This window comes from Hemiscyllium ocellatum, chromosome 2 (assembly GCF_020745735.1).
Source record: "Hemiscyllium ocellatum isolate sHemOce1 chromosome 2, sHemOce1.pat.X.cur, whole genome shotgun sequence".
NCBI classification, from domain to species: Eukaryota; Metazoa; Chordata; class Chondrichthyes; order Orectolobiformes; family Hemiscylliidae; genus Hemiscyllium; species Hemiscyllium ocellatum.
Window position 1 is genome coordinate 129,895,661 of NC_083402.1, and position 13,583 is coordinate 129,909,243.

Sequence of the window (13,583 nt, forward strand, 5' to 3'; positions counted from 1 at the left end):
TTCTATTAATGATTTAATGTGTATGTGTCAGCATGAAGATTGTCTGTTCCGAAGTATTTTGTAATCTTAATGAGATCATTACGATGTGAAGTTGCTGTCACAGAAGATTGGTTTCTATGCAGAGGTGTTATAAGGAGGTGGAAGTTGTAAATGAAAGATCACACTGAGGTTAGAAGATTCTTCACACACCAAAAGAATTTACAACTCTAGGACATGTTGTCATTTTGCATTTTTGATCTATTCTCCATATGATCAACTAAAATCTTTGGTTGGTTTGAAATACCACTGAATTAAAATCAACAGATAGGTCATGCCAACAATAATTCTTGTACTTACTTCAGAGATGGCTTTGGAACTCCTCACAAAGTGTGACAATAGATGGAATATGCAGAGTTTCCATTAGATAAGCACTTGTCAAAACATGCCTGGAATTTGATGGACACTGCACCAGTTTTACAGTTAAACCCTCGTTTCAACTCAAACACTTCAGCATAAGCTGGAACAAAAAAGTCCCCTGTTTAAGCATCATCGATCTGTGTTATCGATTATAATCGATTATTAACTTGAATTTGGTCAGTGGAGCCTTAAGATACCCAAATTTAAAATAATTTAAGCTGAGAATTTGTTCAGGTAATCGCTGGAGCTGAAGAACTAGCAATCAATAATTTTAAATTGATTGTTGGTTACAGGTCCTGTGTACCAAGGACAGATCAATTGACTGAATTTGAACTGATTTAAATTGAATTTAAAGTAATTGTAGCAGCACTACGAGGAACAGATCTGAGCATAGTTTCAATTAACACTTAGTCACTGCAGATGCAGGTAATTAACAATGGATTAATGTTATCAGGGGTACCTGTATGCCATTTTGGCATATTGTGATAAATGCTCCTAAACAGACTTGCTGGGCAGAAACTTTCTGTCGCATCCTTGGCGTGAGTACACAGTTTTAGAGGCTTAGATTGCTTTGTGCAAATGAAATTTAGAATCAGCATAAAAGATTGTCCCATTTTCCACAATTGTTTGCTCTATTTCCTTTCCTTCTGCCCAGATCACAATACTACTTGAGTTGAAATCATATAAAATAAACTCTGAAATCCTCTCCTCAGCTGAAGCGAGGGCACCACAGATGATTCATGAGTAACACATATGTAATAGCACACTTTCAATCAGTGTTAAGCTTCCCATCATTTAACTTTCCACCTACTACTTGTCACTCCTAATTCAGTACTGATAATTGGGAGGTAATGATTTCTTTATTAATGAGAAAACATTGCCTTTCCCGACTTGGAGTAATTTACCTGTTTGCAAAAAAAAATCACCAGTTTCTATCAAAACCTGTGAAGATTTTTACCAGTTTAAACAAATTCAAGTTCAAATCCTGTTGCCTCACTCAATAAAATAAATTGCACTTACAGACAGGGATCATGGGATGATCCCCCTGCTCTCCATCCCCATTCCCCGCCATACCCAACAAAAAAGCACAAACATTTCTCCTCCACGTAGTCCACTCTTGAGCCAGGTTGTACATGGCTTGGAAAGGGTGGACGCTAGGAAATTGTTTCCGTGAGGCAAGGAGAGGAGGACCCGTGGACACAGCCTTAGAATTAGAGGGGGTCAATTCTTCAGCCAGAGAGTGGTGGGCCTGTGGAATTCATTGCCGCAGAGTGCAGTGGAGGCCGGGATGTTAAATATCTTCAAGGCAGAGATTGATAGATTCTTGATGTCTCGAGGAATTAAGGGCTATGGGGAGAATGCGGGTAAGTGGAGTTGAAATGCCCATCAGCCATGATTGAATGGCGGAGTGGACTCAATGGGCTGAAAGGCCTTACTTCCACTCCTATGTCTTATGGTTTTATGGTATTGTGATTAGGGAAATCCAACATTATCATAACAATTCTATTTGCGTAACACTCTATAAAATAGCAAAATATCCCAAGGCATTTCACATGGTCACTATGTGATCAGGTTTGAGACTGACTCATATTGGGCCAGTTAGCCAAACGCTTGTTCAATGAAGTATGATTTAAGAAAGGAAGAAAACACAATAAGAGAGGGTTTGTGCTTGGAGCAGTTGGGTGAAATTCCAATGGTAGGGACTGAGGAACTGAAGGCACAGACACCAATGGTGAAATGGTCATAACTAGAAATTGGCAAGAGGCCAGAATTATTGCAGCAGAGGTATCTCAAAAGGTTCAGCTTGGAAAAGAATACAGAGTTGTGATGGTGAGGAATTAGATCATTTTTTATCCTTATTCTCTATGAAAACAAGCCACTTATGTTTTAATATTTGAAAACTCTTCACAGGTTCTTAAGTGCTAAATCATCTAGAGTACCATAAGTTTCATTTGTCACAGCCTGATCAATAGTTTGATAATTTCTCATGGTAATAAAGGTACTACAGTTTATTACTTGAAAGGTTAGCAGATGTAACCATCTTGTCTGCCTCAATTGATTTCATTTCCAGTCAGCAGCACATTATTCATATTGTAAATACAAAGGCATCAGATGAAATGTAATCAAATAGGGAAGTATTAACAAGAATGTGTTTCAAATAGGAGCTAGATGTTACTCTTCCCATACATAGGTGAAAGATAATCATGCATTTGTCCCTACATGCAGTCTGAAAATGTTCTGTAAATGCTAGCAAATTGCTAATTCTGGCAGTCATTCTTCAATGAGAGTCTATTCAACATACTGTGGGTTAGATGTCTAACCTAGTCAATGGAATGTCTCTCCCTACATCAGCCTGTTACTTATAATGCAATGTCCTAGATTGTACAGTTGTATTTCTTGAACTTCAGGAGTTATGCAGAATTAATCACAATCCTCGTCATTCCCCATATTCTTCTAAACATAGAACTGCCCTGGAAATTGTTGAACATATGAATTGGTTTTCCCTTGTTCTCTTTGTCATGAAGACACTAACTCAAGCGAGGATATGGTTTCATGGTCAGTGTCTTATGCAAATGGTAATATTTCATTTGTAAATAGGAAATATAACAGGTTTCAGCACCCACCCCCATGTATGGCATCTCCCAATCCATAAAATCAAGATAAGTGCTCACAGAGATCTGGTCTGGAAAGTCCTTTAGTGTCCATCAAGCCAGTGGCTCTAAAATGGGCTGCATATTCTTGACCAGCAGGAGTCGCCCTGGGAGCAAACTGCCTTTAAGAATCTAACGCATTAAGGTATTAGGAGACAAGCACACAGTGCTGTGTCACTAGCCTAATCTAGCATATTAGTACTTGTACAGCTCAATATTCACATTTTGCATGTTCTGTGCTTTATTTATGCCTCAGTATGGCTCCTGTGTGATGCTATTAATTTAACACTTCAAATCGCTCTCACCAAGAAAGTGGACTTTTAAATTGCATTACTTTACTCTTATGTTATATAAAACTGAAAATATTTGTTTGCTTAAACATAGCCCATGGACCAACATGAAATGCAAACATTTAGCTGGATGTTTTACACAATTCAGGTGAACACAAAACAGAGATTTCTTGTATTAATAAACATTATTGAGTTCCTGATGACCAAACTCATGAGTTAATAACATCTCAATGTAAACAAACTGAATTTGGTTTCAGACTTGAATTCAGGAAGTTTCAGCACTCAAGCCGCACTTAAGTTAGTTTTGCCCAAGATTGGACCCAATTTTTACCCCTAACAAAGTTAAATATTTTTAATTTGAGTGACAGACTAAAAAACCAAAATGCAGCAAGTGTGATCTGAAGAATGAGATATAAGCAATGTTTTGCCTCCTGTGGGTTTGTATGTTTGTCGTCAAACATTATTAGTTAAACTAAACAAAGAGCAGGAAAGCCATTCTTGTAAGGATTAAGCTTCCTATCTGACGGATGAGATCAGTTTGTAATGAAGAGAGGATTTTCCATTGGTAAATTTCATTGTAATGTTTTGTTCCAAAATGACCTGATTCCATTTCTCAGTCCTCTTCCCCTTTGATTTTTCAAATAATTAAGTCAAGTTTTAAAATTCAAGCTGATCATGAAGATTCCATATTCCAGTAATGCTCTGTGTGAAAATATGTTCAAAGTGCACAGTCTACTTTAAGGCTATTAACTATAGTACAGCTGTCATAATCTGCAGTTGTTGATCTGAGTAAATGAGAAGTTGATAGACATTGTGCAATTGTCTTCTGTTCTGTTAGGCTAGGAGAGGAAAGGATTAGCATTTTCAGCCTGAGTGCGCATGTGTGAGAGTGTGAGAAAATGTGCACGTGGACTTCTGGTTGTTAAAGGATTTGAGCTGCTCAGTAATTTCATCGAGCCATCTGCTCACCACCATCTCTGGTTTATGAAGCATATTGTTCCTGTTTGCAGATGACTGCATGGTTTATGCATTACAGAAAACTCATGATCATATTAATTCATTACAACATGATCTTCTGGAATTGTAAAAGTCTTAGGACCAGTGGGAGATGGGAGATGTTTTATCAGTAAACATCAATAAGCAGGTTCCACCAACATATAGCTTTAACTTCTATAATCAGACTTGCCAACAGATAGAGTGGCACAGTAACTCAGTGGTTGTCACTGCTGTCTCACAGTGCCAAGGACCTGGGTTTGATTCCACTTTTGGGTGACCTTGGGGAACTTGCATATCCTCCCCCGATCTGCACAGGTTTCCTCCCACAGGCTAAAGACATGCAGGTTAGGTGGATTGACCATGCTAAATTTCCCATCGTGTGCAGGTTAGGTGGGGGTTAGCCAAGGTAAATGCAGGGTTACTAGGATAGGGGATGGAACTAGGTGGGACACTCCTCAGTTGGTTGGTATGGACTTGATGGGCTGAATGACCTACTTTCACACTGTACAGATTTGGCGATTATAGATATGCAGCAGTACTTGAGAGTTCCTCTTAACAAAGCTTTCATGGGGAATTACACATACAGTAGATAACATCCATAGCTAACATGATTCTTGGATTTCTATGGAAGAATCATAAGTATTGCAACATCAACATCAGCTTGCCAAAGATTTATTGTCCAACCTTGAAATATGCAAACAGTATGTGGACTCCTTAAGTGATGGAAGATATGAATAAAGTTGAAGAAATCCCAAGGCATTTTGCCTACTCTGCACAGGTTCTTTGGTATGGTAACCATCAGTGTTGACCAAAGCTATGGAATGGAAACCACTACAGCAAAGAAATGGAAGAAAAAATGCCTATCAACATCTATAAAATTTAGAATAGACTAGTGGAAATTGACAGGAAAAAATACCTGGTAAAAACAATGACTGCAGATGCTGGAAACCAGATTCTGGATCAGTGGTGCTGGAAGAGCACAGCAGTTCAGGCAGCATCCAACGAGCAGCGGAATTGACGTTTCGGGCAAAAGCCCTTCATCAGGAAAGCCCTTCATCAGCCCTTCCTGATGAAGGGCTTTTGCCCGAAACGTCGAATTCGCTGCTCGATGGATGCTGCCTGAACTGCTGTGCTCTTCCAGCACCACTGATCCAGGAAAAAATACCTGGTGCCCTCTAGCAAGGCAAAACATGAAATTGTTATTGACACAAACTACAAAGACCATTTCTTTCCAAAACAGTGTGTCATTTATCTTTCTTCCCATTGACAGGCCTGCAGTGAAACTAGCTGCGAAAGGAAGTTGTCATTTGTCTATCACTTGAATTTTTCATGACCCACCTTTAAATTATTTTTATATTAATGTTTTCATTATCTAGACTACCATCTCAGCATTTAATGCCTCGTTATTGAACAGTTACGCTAGTGGGATACTGATATTAGTCTGTAACACTGACACAACTGAATCAGAAACAAAACAATTCCTTTATCAAGGTCTAAACAACAATAATGAATTTTACTCCAACAGATGGAGAAGCCGAAATAGGATGGTAATGGAAGAAGTGACTTCAGTACACTAATTAATTCTCATCCCAAAAGAGAAAATGCTGGAAAATCTCAGCAGGTCTGGCAGCATCTGTAAGGAGAGAAAGGAGCTGACGTTTTGAGTCTAACTGACCCTTTGTTAAAGCTTAAAAAAAGGAAGAAATAGGGTGGTATTTATACTAGGCTGAGAGAAGGTGAGTCATGGTTCCAGAAGCAAAGGAAACAATAAAGAGGTGTTAATGACAGCGCATAGAGAGATTATAGGGAGATTAGGAGCTGTGAATGACCAATACTGAAGCCAGTGCTATGTGACAAAATATGGGGGGATGGGTGAAGCAGAGGCAAAATGGAAAACAGGGGAGAAGGGTAGCAAAGGAGGAAGAGGAGAGGAAAAAGGTGATGAGAGAGTGGGAGCGAGAGAAAGAGAGACCATCAAGAAATAAGACATACAGAACAGTGAAAAAATTTTTAAAAAGATAAATAAAATTATAGAGCAGAATGAAAAAAGATGGGTCAAGATGGGGTAATCATCTGAAGTTGATGAATTCACTGTTGAGACTGGCAGGCTATAACCTGCCTAGTCAGAAGATGAGATGCTGTTCCTCCTGTTTGCGTTGAGCCGACTAGGCATATCTCAACATTGAATTCAACAACTTCAGATGATTATTCCCCATCTCGACCCCTCTGTTTTAATTCTGCTCTGTAATTTTATTCCATTTTTTAAAAATATTTTTTCCACTGTTCTGTACCTTTTATTTCTTGATGGTCTCTCTTTCTCTCGCTCCCCACTCTCTCATCACCTTTTTCCTCTCCTCTTCCCCCTTTGCTACCCTTCTCCCCTGTTTTCCATTTTGCCTCTGCTTCACCCATCCCCCCCATATTTTGTCACATAGCACTGGCTTCAGCCTTGGTCATTCACAGCTCCTAATCTCCCTATAATCTCTCTATGCACTGTCATTACCATCTCTTTATTGCTACCTTTGCTTCTGGAGCCATGACTCACCTTCTCTCAGCCTAGTATAAATACCTCCCTATTTCTCCCCTTTTTTTAGCTTTGACAAAGGGCCAGTTAGACTCGAAACGTCAGCTCTTTTCTCTCCTTACAGATGCTGCCAGACCTGCTGAGATTTTCCAGCATTTTCTCTTTTGGTTTCAGATTCCAGCATCTGCAGTAATTTGCTTTTAATTAATTTTCATCTATTGTTGACCAATTCAAGAAATACTTAATACTTTATTTTAAAATCCTGAACTTTTGGTAGAAAGGTGGTGGTGGGTTTTGCATTGACCTAATGTATTATAATAATAAATGGTGACATTGATGAATTTATGCTCCAGAAATTTACCATTTTAGCATTGGTTTGCAACATGCATAATGGCCTAGAATTATGGGTAATCATTTGAAAACATCACATTCATACTACAGCTGTCTGTAAGCATCGTTGTATTTCCAGAATGTGAAGCCTAATGATTGTTGACAGCCTTTGCTGACAAGAACACCCAACTAATGTGAGGCACTAAACTTAGAAACCATTAACTGGGAGTAATCACCAGTCTATAATCTTGGAATTCTGATAATCATGAATTGGAACAGCAAAAATCTTTCAATTAGACTGTTGTCTCCAAACAGCCAAGCATCAATCTAAATATAAAAGGTAAGGCTGTGCAAATGACACTGGAGGGAAATCCAACTGAACTCAGCGTGTGATATCCACACATTTTATCATACAGCGTCTATTAACCAATGGAAACTGCACAGCGATGAAGAAATATAATGAAGGTTCTGTGTTATCTCTGCAGCAAGTTTGCCTTCGACACAGAGTTCCAATAATCAATAGAAATCGCTTATAATCATCTGTGATCCTTGTTGATTAATGTTTTGATTTTTCTGAGGCTTGACCCAGCAGCAACTATCCCCTTTTTTGATCTTCATCAAAAATAAAGTGCTGGTTAAATTTACAACAAGTAGGAATGTCTAATAATTCAATGAAAACCTTTGATGCGTGAAATAGCTTTGCAAGATTTGGTGCGCTATTTGAGCCGGACCACTACCTTTTTTCTTATCAATGTTATTATTTTTAACCACCTAGGTGAGAAAAGAATATGGCAAATGCTTTCGTGCCCACTGCTGCAGTAAAAGAAGCACAGAAAGCTCCCTCGGTTCAGCAAAAACATCTGGTGCTCGAACTCCTGGGCGATATTCCACAGGCTCTCAAGTAAGTGAATGATTTATAAAATGGAAATTCAATTCATCCATAGTTTATTTACTTGCAGTAACTACTGAAAAGGGATCCTCTGTTATTCCCTAATGTTGTTCTCCCTCTGGAAGGTTTCTGGAAAGTATAACCTGATAATCTAGTGTGCGAAAGAAAACAAAATTCCCTTCAAATTGGACCCTTCTATTATTGGACAGAATGGCCTGGATTTTCCACTTTTCCACATTGGTCAGACAGTCATTATTGTAGCATCAATGGGAGTTGTGCACTGAAAATACGTCTTCGCAAATTCTGAAGGAACTGTCTCAGAAATTGAATATCCCTCTGGGTGAAACCTCAACACCTAGAATCCTCTGAAAATCTCCGTCTAAGAACTCCGAGTGCTCTAATGAACTCAGATAAAATAATTACGCAGGAAAAGTTAAGACTATTAAATGTATAAACTCCTGAATAAGTTTTTAACTGACTCCATTCCTCTTCAACTCCAAACTACACATCCATCCACCCAGATCATGTACATCGCTCCAACAATGACTTGACATTCCCAGGACCTCCCTTCTTTCCCCACTCCACGTCTTATCCCATTCTTCTGCTGCTCAGGACATGATACTTCCCCTCCCTCACTCGCTCTGGATTAAAACTTTTTTCTCACCTCAGACCAGACTCGATATGTCCCTGCATCCTCCAATCCTGGGGCCCAATGCCTCTTTCACACCTGACAACGCACTGTTTCCTCCCACCTACCTAGATCCACCTTAAAAATTACATCCCTTACCCTACACCTTTCTCACCAGCACCCTACATAGCCGGTACATTACCAGTCTGGCATCTTACCCTCCAAATACCATCACATCACACACAAATTATGTGCTTACCATTTGGCAGCAGCTGTCAGAGTAACTTTGAGAACATGGCAGCTGACTGCTGTGAAAAGGGGGTGTGATTCACCTTCCCCCATCAGCTCTGCAAAGTGTCAGAATAGAAGTACTGTTCCACGTTTATGAGGGATCCCTGATGGCAATCTGCAAGAGTTTGCCACTCCTCATAAAATCTGTCCCATTATTAAACACATTGCAGGATGTCCTGTGCATGATACCTTCTATTACTCTTTGTCTTCACCTGTACCAAAGCGTATGTATATCCTACACAATAACAAGTGGGCAGCAGAGGAACCTGTCCAGTTACAGAGAAGTCGTGCCTCATTATCTTTTTTCTGCCTGTGAATATATTGTCATCAAAATTATCAAATCATTATCAGATGGGCACCATGTGTTTCTGTAATTGACTCTGTCTACCTTAAGATTCTGTATGTTTAGATTAACCACTGAGGTACTTGGCTGCACTGCTGTTCATTTTCTCCAGCTCAAATGCCATGCTATTCCCAAGTCATGGGGTCATCTGTTAAGCGGTAATGATCTCCAGATGAATGCTGGAAGTTCCTGTGCACAAGTCATAATCACTCATCAATATTTCTCAGGGTCCCATTCAAGTTACTCTACTCCTTTGATAACAAATGGTTAAATAATGAACCAAATTTAGGACAAACGTAATAAGGTTTGATGTGTGCATGGGGTGAAATAGGATTACGTGACAAAGAAACAGATCATTCAATCCAATGGGCCCGTGCTGGTGTTTGTGCTCCACTTAGCCGCCTTCTCTCATTTCACTGTTAGATCTACCAATATAACCTCTATCCTCTTCAGTCTCGTATGCTTATCTAGTCTTCCCTCCAATGTATCTGTACTATTCACTACAAACACACCTTGATATTGTGACTTTCACATTCTCACCACTCTTTGTACAAAAATATTTCTTCAGATTTCCCTGTTGGATGGTCTTTGTTGACTATTTTATGGTAATTGCCTTTAGCACACACTCCCCACAAGAGAACACACTTTCTCTGTATCCTTTCTATTAAATTGTTCATATATTAAAAGATCGGTGTTAGATTATTGCTCAGCCTTCCTTTTTCAAGAAAAAAAGAATCCCAGCTTTTCTATCCTCTCCTAACACGTGTACACATGCATTTCGAGTACCATCCTTGTAAAATTTTCAATACCCTCTTTAGTGTCCCTGTTGCTTTTGGTGACCAGAAAGGTGTTTGGTGCCGTTTAACTTAGGCCGACTTATTGTTTTGTATTGGTTATACATAACTTGCCTATTTTTCAATTCTATCACTCTACAAATAAAACTAAGAGCTATTGTTTTTCTTTTTGAATTGCCCATCATTGTAACATCCAATAATCTAATCTGAGGCCCCTTCTTTGAAGGTATTTTGAAAATCCAGATAAGTTATTTCTGCATAACCATGATCTGTGGTTCCCTCCTCAAAATTCGAGTAAATTTACTCAAGCAAGTTTTTTTGTTGAAGTCCATGCTATTACTTCATTATTATATTTATCATTTCTAGATATTCTTCTATCTTCCTTTAGACCCAGGATTTCATTATATTTCCTACTACCGATCTAAACTTCCCTATACATGGTCTGTCCCACATGTTACATGCACAGGCTGGATTCAATTGCTGTGTATCCTGTGGCACTATACCATTTCCTATTGAATAATTAAATATGATTAATAGACTCTGTTCTCTTTTCCCTACATTCTTGTAGAAAATGTGTTAATTTATTGGGTTAAGTGTTGGAGAAATAGAAATATGACAACCATTCAAGAGTTTGAATCATACTAATTGAATTCTAGACACTTCTGTAGATCAGCTTGTGCACAAGCAAGGCCATTAATGGGAAACTCCCTTTCCTTCTATCCTTGAAGAATTCATCTACTGTTTGTTATTTTGCCCAAGACATTTCTTAAAATTGTTGAGAATTGAATACAGATGGTTGCTGACAACAATGAACTTTTGTGTACAGTACTGTGAAGCCAGGTTCACAATTGATCTTTTGATGTTATAACCTAGTTTTATGCACTGTGATAAAGCCAATAATGAGAAAAGACAGTCATAACAATATTAACTTTTCTCTCTCTGGTTTTATTTGTCAGATAGTTCTGTAATGGCATTTTTTTTTTAACTGAATATCATGTTGAATTTCATACTGCAAACTGAACAAAAATATAATCCCTTTAAAGTTCCCCCATTACAAGATATAGGTACAGCCTTCCTCTGTTGATCTGTATTTTCTCAGTAATGTTGTCTACTGTGATTAGGCAACAAAAGACCCCAAATAATCAACTGCTTATGATCACTGTGATAATATTCTCCATAGGTTTTCCCTAATTAGACAAACGTAAGTTGTTCTCTGGTAACTACTGTTCATTAACGTCCACAGTTAAAGCCCAATTAAGCTGGGAGGGCAAACATACGCTTCCTAAATTCAGCAGTCTCAATCTTAATGTTTAGCTGCTTCACAACACAGTCTGCTGCCTAGAAAAAAATGAAAATCAAGTTAACTTACAGAATTTAAATAAGGAAAAGTCATTTAAAAAATGTCAGTGTCTGGAAATTAGCCTGATAAGCCAATATTGCATTGACTTTTTTTTTGCTCATTTCTCCTAAATGTTATTGCTTCCAAACTTAACAATCTAATTGTAGCTGGAGAATTGCTTGCAATAACCTCTGTTCCACCTCCTGTACCATTACCTCTGGTGTCCTCCAAGGATCTGTCCTTGAGCCTTTCCTGATATGTGTCTGTATGCTAACCCTAGGTTATATATTCAGATGGCACAACTTTGAGTTTTACATCAATGCTGATAACACCTGGCTCCACATCAGCACTGTGCCTCCTGACTCCTCCACAGTTACTAATTTATCAGATTCTTATTTGATATCCAGTACCGGAGGAGGAGACATTTGCTCCAATTAAATATTGGAAAGACTGAAGTCATTATTTCCCATCCACATTCCAAACTCTATTCCCTAACAAGGAAGCATTCTGAGATGAGGTCAGTCTGTTTGCAAACTTTTGAGTCCAATTTGATTCTGAAGATGACCTTCTAACTGCATGCTTCTGCAATCAAGAAAACCCGCTTTTTTTCACGTCTGTAATATAGTTCACCTTCATCCTATTTCAGATCCTCTACCAGTGGAACGCTCTTCTGTGCCTTAGTAACCTGCAAATTAAACTATTCCAGTACAAACCTGGCTGGTAGTCAGCATTCTAATCTCTGTAAACTTGAAGGCATCCAAAGCTCTGCTGTCCACATCTTAAATTGCAGCATGTTCTATTACCCTATTTCTGCTCAGCTTGCTAATTTACATTGGCTCCTGGTCAAACAGCATCTTAAGTTCAGGATTTTCCTCCATGCCCTTGCTCATCCCCATCTCCATAACCTTCTCCAACCTCATGATTCTTGAGGTTATCTGTGCTCCAGTAATTCTGGCTTCTTTCTCATTATTTACCATAATTGCTTCACCATAAGCGGTTGTTCTTTAAGTTGTCTGGGCCATAAGTGCAGTATTTTGCTCCATGCTGCTCCCTGCCTCATTTAAGTCACTTCAAGTGTCTTAAATTGTCCAAGTTTTTTTGGCATCTGACCCTATTTACCTGGATATTCAGCAACCAGACACTCATTGGAACAGGGTGTTGTGCCTTGGGACTGTGTGGATTTCCGAACACACCAGGAACCATGGGAGTTTTCCAGGGAATTGAAGATTCCATTACATGTGGACCCCTTGGAAGAATCTATTAAAGACAGAAAACTTAGAAGGTGCCACCTCCATTAAGTGAGTGGTTAACCAGGAAATGTTGGTTGATTGAAAGTCTACCTCCTGGGTAACAATTAAGCTGAATCCCCTCCCTTCAACTGCACCTCACATTACCACTTACACCTCAGCCCCAGTCCACTGACAAGTATTGGAGTTGGGACGGTCTGTTGAGGTTATACAGGACATTGGTGAGGTCTCGTGTGCAATTCTGGTCACCCTGTTATGGGAAAGAAATTAGTAAGGTAGAAAGGGTTCAGAAAAGATTTACCAGGATGTTACAAGGAATGGAGGATTTGAGTTATAAAGAGAGGCTGGATAGGCTGTGACATTTTTCCATTGGAGCAGGGAAGGTTGAAGGGTGACTTTATAGAAGTTTATAAAATCATCAGACATAAACATAAGGTGAATGGCAGGTGTCTTTTCCCTAGGGTTGGGGATTTCAAGACAAGGGAGCACATTTTGAAGGTAAGAGGAGGAAGATTTAAAAAAGACATGGGGGCAGTGTTTTTTACACAGAGTGGTTTGTGTTTGAAATGAACTTCTAGAAAAAGTGGTGGATGCAGGAACAGTTACTGCATTGAAAAGACCTTTAGATAAGTACATGAATAAGAAATGTTTGGAGGGATATGAGCAAGTGGGACTAGTTTAGTTTGGGAGTATGGTTTGCGTGGACTGGTTGCACCGAAGGGTCTGTTTCTTTGCTATATGACTGTCAAGCCACCCCTTCCTTTGCAAGCTTGTTGCCACAGGCCCCAATATCCGGCCTGGTGGCAGTGGCCTCTATACACCAAACTCCATATAGACTCCAGCCCTGACAACACCCATTGCACAC

The 13,583-nt window shown here is 39.1% G+C and overlaps 1 protein-coding gene across 4 annotated transcripts in view; it reads left to right on the forward strand.

The window, feature by feature from the left end:
- Positions 1-13,583, forward strand: part of adgrl3.1 (adhesion G protein-coupled receptor L3.1) — a 653,616-nt gene that overhangs the window by 601,365 nt on the left and 38,668 nt on the right. For all 4 annotated transcript variants that reach the window (XM_060840056.1, XM_060840071.1, XM_060840064.1 and 1 more), the window contains one exon: positions 7,963-8,088. In XM_060840056.1, the coding sequence (XP_060696039.1) occupies positions 7,963-8,088 (126 nt within the window). The remainder of the gene's footprint in view (positions 1-7,962; positions 8,089-13,583) is intronic.